We start from the raw sequence: 9,127 nt of genomic DNA on the forward strand, positions 1-9,127 counted from the left end.
ATTAAAAATAATTTAATATTTATATAATTAAATAATAACTAAAAATAATAAAAATTATTCATCTCAAGAATTTTTCAAAAAAAATCTATATTATATTCTCTGTGTAAATTTTGCCCAGAGAAATTGTTGTGTGCGGGCTGGACCCACACTGGCGCCAAAGTGCCATCCAGATACATAAACAGTTCAACTAAGTATCCTTTAAAAGTTGTACAATATTCAGTCTTTTATTACAATAATTTAAAAAAAATAAAACAAATATATCTAAAAATTTTAAATAGATTTAGTGTCTTTTTAAAATTAAATACACATTCAAAATATAAACTAAATAAAACTGAAATACGCATCCAAAATACAAACTAAATAAAACTGAAATTTAAATTTTAAATTTCTATTTTAAATTTAATATACTTAATTATTAATATATTATAATTACAATTTAAATACACATCCAAAAATCAAATTAGTTATAATTCAAAATTTTGAATTTAAAATTTTAAAATAAATCTTAAACCGTCTTAAAATTTTGGATGTGTTCAAACATGTTTTGTATATAAGTCAATAATTTTAGATGTGTAATAAATGAAAAATAACCAATATTTACAAACATACATTTTAATAATTTTAAAAGCATTAATGTTCAAATAAGTAACGATAAAATTCAACAAATAATAAAACAAATGAGAAATATTTACAAACATACATTTTAATAATAAGCATTAATTTTATATTTAATGTTTAAATTTAAATTTTTGATTTATGATTTTGGATGTGTTTTAGAAATATTTTTTGTATCATTTAATAATTTTAGATGTGTTACAATTGAAAACAAAATCGAATTTTTACAAACAAGCATTTTAATACTTTTAAAAGCATTAATATTAAAATAAGTAACGAAAAAATCTAACTATTAAAAAAAGAGAAATATTATATGAGTTTTTGTTGAATAAGATATAAAAAATTAATTTTATTTTTAATGCTTAAATTTAAATTTTAGATTTATAATTTTGGATGTGTTTTAAAAATATTTTATGTATAATTTAATAATTTTAGATGTGTTACAATTGAAAAAAAATTAATTTTTACGAACATACATTTTAATAATTTTAAAAGCGTTAATATTCAAATAAGCAATGAAAAAATTCAAAAAAAAATAAAAGAAAGAAAGAAAGAAAGAAAAAAATAAAAATAATAATAATAATAATAATAATAATAATAATAATAATAATAATAATAATAAAATGTTAAATATGAAATAATAAATTTACCTCTAGAGAAATAATACTCTTCTATGAAAATTTTTGTAAAAGAACAGTGAGAGAGAAGAAAAAAAAAGAACGTACACGAGAGAGGGGAGGGGAACGTGCAAATAAATAAAAAACTAATAAAATAACTATTTTATAAAGTGGGTAGAAAGTTAGAGAAATTATAGTATTTGAAATTTAAATTAATTTTAATTACCAACATGTTTAACTACAAATTAAGAATGTCTTTTAACTAAAATTTATTTAAATAATATTATTTAAATTTAAAGGCTGAATAAAGGCTGAATTTTAAAGGGCACGTAGCATTTTCCATACATAAATTGCAACGAAAAAAATAAAATCTAATAACTTGCATCTCTGTCTTTTTTTTTTTTTTTTAATGATGGCGCAAACACCACGACCGATCAAAGTCCATGAAGTTTACAGGGTATCGCCGTCACAAACCACCACCTTACCCCTCACCTTCTTCGACATAAGATGGCTAAGGCTTCAACCAGTTGAGCGTCTCTTCTTCTACGCATTCCCAAACCCAACCATTTCTTTCTTTGACTCTCTTCTTCCCAATCTCAAACGCTCCCTTGAACTCACTCTCCAACACTTCTTCCCCCTCGCCGGTAACATCACTTGGCCACAAGATTCTCCGATTCCTATCATCACCTACGTCCCCGGACATGACTCCGTTTCTCTCATTGTTTCAGAGTCAAACGATGGCTTTGACCACATTTCCTCTGACTTCTGTGAGGTTTCCAAACGACGCCGTTTGGTACCTAGCTTGACTGTTTCCGACGACAAAGCCTCTTTGCTCGCATTACAGGTTACTCTCTTTCCAAACTCCGGCTTCGTCATCGGAATAACAACTCACCATGCAGGTGTCGATGGAAACTGTTCAACGGTTTTTGTAAAAGCGTGGGCGTACGCGTGCTCCAAGATCATGGAACATCCATCTCTCTCAACTTTGCCAACGATATCGTTACCTGAAAATCTAACACCGTTTCTTGATAGATCCGTTATAAAGGACGCGAAAGGACTCGCCCAATTGTTTTCTGACACGTGGATGAACTTCTCTGGACCAAACAATAGGATCGTCAGGCTCCGGGAAAACAAAAACAACCGTGAAGAAGTCCAGCTCGATAATAATGAATCGGTTAAAGGCGTGTTTGAATTGAAGCCCTCGCATATTCAGAAGCTCAAGAATTATGTGAAATCCAAAACCGGCATCGTTAAGGTTTCAACTTTTTCTGTTACAGTTGCTTATTCATTATCATGCTTAGTGAAAGCAGAACAACCAGAGCAGGAGCAAGTTGCTCTTGTGTTCCCTGTGGATTGTAGATCAAGATTGGAACCAGTGGTTTCTCCAACTTATTTTGGTAACTGCCTCTTAGGGCGTTTGGTTTCGGAAGAGACAGAGAAGGTGATGGCAAGCGAGGGGTTCGTTACCGTGCTGAAAGGGATAAGCGAGGTTTTGAATGGGTTGGAGAGTGGAGTTTTGAATGACGTAGAGAAATGGAAGAGGAAGATTGAATCTGTTTTTTTGGAAGGAAAGAGAGCGTACTCCGTTGCTGGTTCAACCCGGTTCGGGGTTTATGGGGTTGATTTTGGATATGGAAGGCCTAAGAAAGTTGATGTTGCTTCGGTGGATAAAACCGGAGCTTTTGCACTTTCTGAGAGTAGAGATGGTGATGGTGGTGTTGAGATTGCTTTGGCTTTGAAGAAGGAACAAATGGAGGTTTTTTCATCTCTTTTTTATGGTCAATTTGAATTTTTTGATATATCTTGAAACTTGAATAGTAAATTCTAGTAAGTTTATATTTTTTGGTGACCGTTCCGATTGTGATGGTCTTGCCCAGCTATACCAACTTCTATACCTAAAGAGCTGTTTTTGTTGGATGGGCTACACATCAACTTTATTCAAACATCGTAAGTGAAATATCTACAAAAGATGCTTCGATCTTCAAGTCATAAGTAAATCTTTAACTATAAAAAAAAAAAGAAAAGCAAAATAAATAAAGAATATGAGTGTATTGTGATGTGTTGTTTTTGTTTTTTATATAGAGTAAGAATTTATTGTGTTAGTTATAAGGTTCTGAAAATCGGATCGGACCGGCCGGTTCGATCGGTTTAACTGCAAACTGGCAATGTAAGCGGTCCGATCCTCCTTTAATAACCGTTAGGGGAAAAATCGGGAGAAAACCGGTGAACCGGTCTAAAACCGGCCGGTTGGGCCGGATCGGTGATCGGCCGGTTTTTATAAAACAGGAGAACGGCACCGTTTTTAGTTGTAGAAAAAAAAAAAAAGGTAACCCCAACCCGGTTACCACTCGAGAACACCCCCCATTTCTTCCCCCATGCCCATTCACTCTTCTCAGTCTCACACCCTCACAGTGAAGTAGTGAACCCTAGCTTCCCAAATCCCAGCCCAGTAGCCACCGCCGTCGCCGCGGTACTCAGCTCGTCATCGCCACCACTCGAGAACCCCCTTTCTTCCCCCATTCACTCATCTCAGTCTCACATTCACACTCTCACAGCGAACCCTAGCATTCGGAAATCCCAGCCCAGTAGCCACTGCCGTCGCCGGGGTTCTCAGCTCGTCATCACCACCGCCGTCGCCTGGCCTCTCGCTTCATCTTCGCCTGGCTCAGCACCGCCGCTTCGTCTTCGCTAGCCTCTCGTCTCAGCTCATCATCAGCCCGTCGCTGGTCTTCGCTTCGTCAGCACCCAGGTGAGTGATTCCTCTGTTTCATCTTCTCTGTTTCATCGTCTATGTTAGAATGTATGGTTCTGATTCAGTGATTCCAGAACGCCTAATGTTGATGAATACTTGTATTTGAATTCTGTTTCAGTGATTCCAGAACGCCTAATTTGTTAGAATGTTGATGAATACTTATATTTGAATGGCTGAATTCTGCTTTGTATTTGAATACTTGAATGGCTGAATGCTGAAGGCTGTAGGCAGAATTGCCTTGTGTTGAATGGATGAATGCCTGAGGTAGATATGGCTGAATTGAACTGTGAACTGTGAAGGAATCCTGTGTTCTAATGCTACTTTACTTCTTGGTGTTTTTCTCATTCTTGTACTGCTGCATATTTGTTCATTTCACTGCTTCATGTTTTAGGAATGGCTTTTATTTTTAATAATTTGTTCCTATCTTATGATATGCTTTCAGATCTCTAAGTTAAGGTAATTGGACATTGTTTGTGTTATAATTCCTTAATACATTTCAGGCTGATATAGAAGAAATTATGCTTAGATTGTAATTGATAAAAAAAGAAAATATGAACTTATAAGTGATTGAATATGAATCTAAGTTCAATGAATTGTTGATTTATATTTCATTTAAGTTCAATGAATTGTTGATTATTCTGAATTCTGATAGATAGATAGATGCCACACTGAGACTTGAGCTGTGAAGGATACCCTGTGTTATAACTTCTAATTCTACTTTACTTCATATCAAGTTGTTAAGAGAATGTCTCTGATGTCTAGTTGTTTATAGGGAGTGGAAATGGCATGTTTCCTCAAAGAAGAATGCTGGCAGTCCCAAGAATGGCAAGTAAAGGAGCTTGATGAGGCTTGTCACCCTTCATTGGCCCTTTTCGCGGATGAGATCAAGATTGGATGAAATCAATATTAACAACATCAACGGCAAGAGTTCTTTGCCTTCTGATTCAATGATGACTTGGTATCTTCCCATTGAGACTGGAAATTTCTGGTTACATTATTGGTTGTTGCTGATTTGTCATGCTATGATGCTGAGCTTAGTTATGAGTAGATGATCGAATATTTGTTATTGATTTAGTTAATTCGGTGATTTTTTGTGTGACTATTTTAATAAGTTCAATAGTGACATATAATGACTAATGAATGATAAATTGTTAATAATTATGAAATCAAAGGTTATATTAGATTTTGGTTGATGTAATACTTTATATTTGGAAGACATTAAAATTTATATTAGACTATAATTATATTCTAAGATATTTATTTATAATTTATTTATTATTCTATTTTAAAACGGTTTTTTTGGTTGAACCACCGGTTGGACCGGTTAGACCAATGAACCAGTGAACCAGTGATTAGAACGGTTTGATGACCGGTCCGGTTTTTCGAACCTTGGTTAGTTATGAGATTTCTCGAGATCCTTGGTCAGTCAAACATATCGTTAGACCATCTCCAGTAGGGAACTCATCCCAGTTCCTGTTTATGGCCCACCTGTCATAAAAAGTAACTCCACATCAGCTTTTGCGTCATAAACAGTAAATAGGAACTCAAAGCATACCGCTACATTGCACGACTGATGGCGGCAATGTCCCTCCAAGACAGAGCCTCAGACCATCTCCAATAGAAAACTCATTCCAGTTCCTGTTTATGGCCCACCTGTCATAAAAAGTAACTCCACATCAGCTTTTGCGTCATAAACAGTAAATAGGAACTCAAAGCATTTCTCTCTTCTCCATTAGGAGGAACTAACTTTAGTCCCTATTGTGGTCCCACTTAATTAATTAATTAAAATACTTAAAATTAATGTAATTAATTTTTTTAATAAAATAATTTAAATATTTAAATTTAAAAATAATTCACTATTAAAAGATATTAATATTAAATAAATTTATACATAACAACAATACACAATATATGATTCGGGATTACACAAATTTGTAAAATTACTTAATACAAAAAAAAACATAATTAAATTCTACAGTTGATGACAAGCATTGTGAAATTGCCATATGTGTTCAATCAAGTCCTCTTTCAATTGTCTATGTTGCTGCCTATTTCGAAGTTGGGCATTTCTTTGGAGAAATTGATGGTATGGTGCAAAATCTTCTTCTCCCAGTTGAGGTTGTGATAATCCATTTTCAACATCATCATACTCTAAGCCTTGAGCAAAATTTCCTGCATAAGTGTCTCTTTCATCCTCAACAATCATATTATGCAATATAATACAAGCTCTCATTATGTTGGCAAGCTTCTTCTTTTCCCAAAAACGAGCTGGACCACGTATAATTGCAAAGCGTGCTTGCAACACTCCAAATGCTCGTTCCACATCTTTTCTTTGCCCTTCTTGGTATTGTGCAAATAACTTGTGTTTCTCCCCTTGTGGCTTTGAGATTGATTTGACAAATGTGGCCCATTCAAGATAAATACCATCTGCTAAGTAGTATCCCATTGTATAATTATTACCATTAATAGTATAGTTTACCTCCGGAGCACGATCATTTAGAATGTCATCAAATACTGGAGAACGATCTAACACGTTGATATCGTTGTTTGAACCAAAAACTCCAAAGAATGCATGCTATATCCAAAGGTCTGAAGATGCTACAACCTCAAGTACAATGGTTGCAACCCCACGATAACCACTCATATACATACATTTTCACGCCTTTGGACAATTTTTCCATTGCCAATGCATGCAGTCAATGCTACCCAACATGCCAGGGAAGCCACGACCCTCCGCCATTTGTAGCAGGCGGTGTACGTCATTTGGATTGGGTTTTCGCAAGTATTCATCCTGGAACACAGAAATGACACCTTCAACAAATTTTTCCAAGCATTCAATTGTAGTGCTCTCGCCTATGCGCACATAATCATCAACAGCATCAGCTGCTACGCCGTATGCTAACATCCGTATCGCAGCGGTACATTTCTGAAGTGGCGACAAGCCTCTTCTTCCAGTTGCATCAACCCTCTGGTGGAAATACGGATAGACGTTTGAGAGAGCGTCTACTATCCGAAGGAACACATCTCTTCTCATTCGAAATCTCCGTCGAAAAATGTCAGCATTATACACCGGTTCATCTGCAAAGTAATCTTGAAAAAGGTGATCATGTCCTGCTTCTCGATCTCTGTTGATCCATCTACGAGTAATTGGGATAGGGCTTCTATCGATATCTTCTTCTTCTGAATATTCGAGTAAATACTCATCGATCCAATTATCTATCAGTGTGTTATCTTGCCGTCTTCTTTTGCCATACAAAGCCTCATTAAACATATCATCAAAATTTTTAGCCATATGGAGAAATGTAATTTTTAGTTCTCTGTCGAGGTGAGAAAGAAGAGTTGAAGTAGAGTTGTGGAGTCATTGATAGTTGATATTTATAAGTGGAGAAACTAGTTTTGTAACGGTTAGTTTTGCAACGGCTACTTAACGGCTAGTTTTGCAACGGTCACTTTCATGAACAATAACGGCACAATAATATTGACTAATTTAAAAACTTACATCAGAAGTAAATAAAACAAACTACATCACATAGCAGTAATACACAATAAATAAATAAGAACATACTACATAACACTACGAATACAAGGAACCATTAAGTAAACCACTTGGCCATTATTTTCTCACATGCAATCTCATGAAGAGCTCGTCGTTTCTCACTCATTGTAGACGTGTCAGCATTAAGTATTTGCATATCCATTTCCCTTTCTTTTGCTTTTATCTCCATTTCTTTAATATACCTCTGAGTTTGTAATTTTTGTTCTTTCATTGCCGCTTGAATTTGTAACTCCTTCTCTTTGATTGCCATCATCTTTGCTCTATGTTCCTTCTCCTCTTCTCTTTCTTTTTCCCTTTCCATTAGTTCCTTTTCTCTAACATTCTTAATATCTTCCATGAGAGATAATTTTTTGACAACCGATGATTTTCTTTCGCTAAAATCTTCAGACATCTGTGCTTTTCCCTTACCTCTTCGCTTGCTCTTCTTTGATCCTTGTGGGCGAACGGGAGAGTCCACACCGGGTTCGTCAGCCAACGGTGTTTCTGGGTTTGATGAGGATGAGTATGCTCCAGTTGCACTAACCTTGATTCTCTTTGAGCCGCCACTCTGTGTAGGTAGTTGGCTTCTCCATTTTTGCTCCAACCGAAGCATGTTCCAATGCCTCTCAAAAGTGAACTTTTGAACATAATTTATGGAATAAAGTTTATAAGCCAACTCCTTTATATCATCAGCGTTCGAACCACTCCTTATGTGCAGCAGCCTTGTTGATCTTATATCATCGTTTCTTACATGCAACTACCCCCCTTGTCATGTCGGTGCAAAATTCTACACAGTAGCTATGAATTCGACTCCAAAATGTTTCTCCCTTTTGATCGGTACCAACTACAAGGTCAGTTGAAACATTTAACCACGCACTGATCAACATCTCATCCTCTTCCCAATGCCAGTGTTGAATACTATCTTGCCTCCGAACTTCAATATCATCATCATTGAGGTCGATAGCATCTAATCCACGAGGGTTGGCAAAATCGGAATATTGCGAATTTGGACTAGATTGTATAGGAGTCTGAGAGGATGGGTTAGAAGAGCCACCAACACCAGATGAGTTATGTCTTGATGCACTGAATTGAGTTGGAAACGGCAAGGAAGTTGGAGTAACATTTCCGATAGAAGGGTTAAATATGGATGAAAATACAAAATGAGGTGTTTGTGAATTTTGATTTTGCGGTTGGAATATAGGAAACTGATTATTATAAGGAGCTTGAAAATTGAAATTAGAAAGATTTTGTGGATTTGGATTTTGAAATGTATTTGGTAGTGTGATGTTTTGATTTGGAACTTGAGTGTTTGAGGTTTGAGATTGTTGGGTATTTGGAATTTGAAGAAAGTTTTGTAAGTAATTGAAGAAAGAGTTGAGTTGGTTTGGATCCATTTTTTCGAACAAAAAATAATAGTAGTAGAACTTTGATTTTGTAAACTTGGAAGAAAATGAGGAAGAGTAGTAGAGAGTGTGAGAATAGAAGTGTATCTAAGTGGTATATATAAAGTAACAAAATATTAATTTATTAATAATAACAGTAATATAGTAACGACTAGTTTTCAACAGCTAATTTTACAACGGCTAGTTTTGCAACGGCTAATTTAAT

The 9,127-nt window shown here is 35.2% G+C and overlaps 2 protein-coding genes and 1 pseudogene across 2 annotated transcripts in view; 1 reads left to right on the top strand and 2 right to left on the bottom strand.

Moving 5' to 3' along the window:
• The first annotated feature begins 1,581 nt into the window (after positions 1 to 1,581).
• LOC107471275 (malonyl-CoA:anthocyanidin 5-O-glucoside-6''-O-malonyltransferase-like) lies at positions 1,582 to 3,068 on the top strand. The gene has a single exon (XM_016090727.3). The coding sequence runs from the start codon at positions 1,642 to 1,644 to the stop codon at positions 3,037 to 3,039; it is 1,398 nt and encodes a 465-aa protein (XP_015946213.1). The 5' UTR covers positions 1,582 to 1,641; the 3' UTR covers positions 3,040 to 3,068.
• Positions 3,069 to 5,956: 2,888 nt separating this feature from the next.
• Positions 5,957 to 7,276, bottom strand: LOC107471264 (uncharacterized; annotated as a pseudogene).
• A 301-nt stretch (positions 7,277 to 7,577) lies between these two features.
• LOC107471263 (uncharacterized) overlaps positions 7,578 to 9,127 on the bottom strand; it is a 2,404-nt gene continuing 854 nt past the window's right edge. Inside the window, exons 3-4 of the mRNA XM_016090716.1 lie at positions 8,281 to 8,724; positions 7,578 to 8,156 (exon numbers count right to left, since the gene is read on the bottom strand). Coding sequence (XP_015946202.1) covers positions 7,578 to 8,156; positions 8,281 to 8,724 — 1,023 coding nt within the window. The remainder of the gene's footprint in view (positions 8,157 to 8,280; positions 8,725 to 9,127) is intronic.

The sequence above is a fragment of the Arachis duranensis genome, chromosome 10 (assembly GCF_000817695.3).
Source record: "Arachis duranensis cultivar V14167 chromosome 10, aradu.V14167.gnm2.J7QH, whole genome shotgun sequence".
NCBI lineage: Eukaryota > Viridiplantae > Streptophyta > Magnoliopsida > Fabales > Fabaceae > Arachis > Arachis duranensis.

Coding starts and splice junctions, on each gene's coding strand:
- LOC107471275 (XM_016090727.3), top strand. CDS start 1,642: ATGATGGCGCAAACACCACGACCGATCAAAGTCCATGAAGTTTACAGG.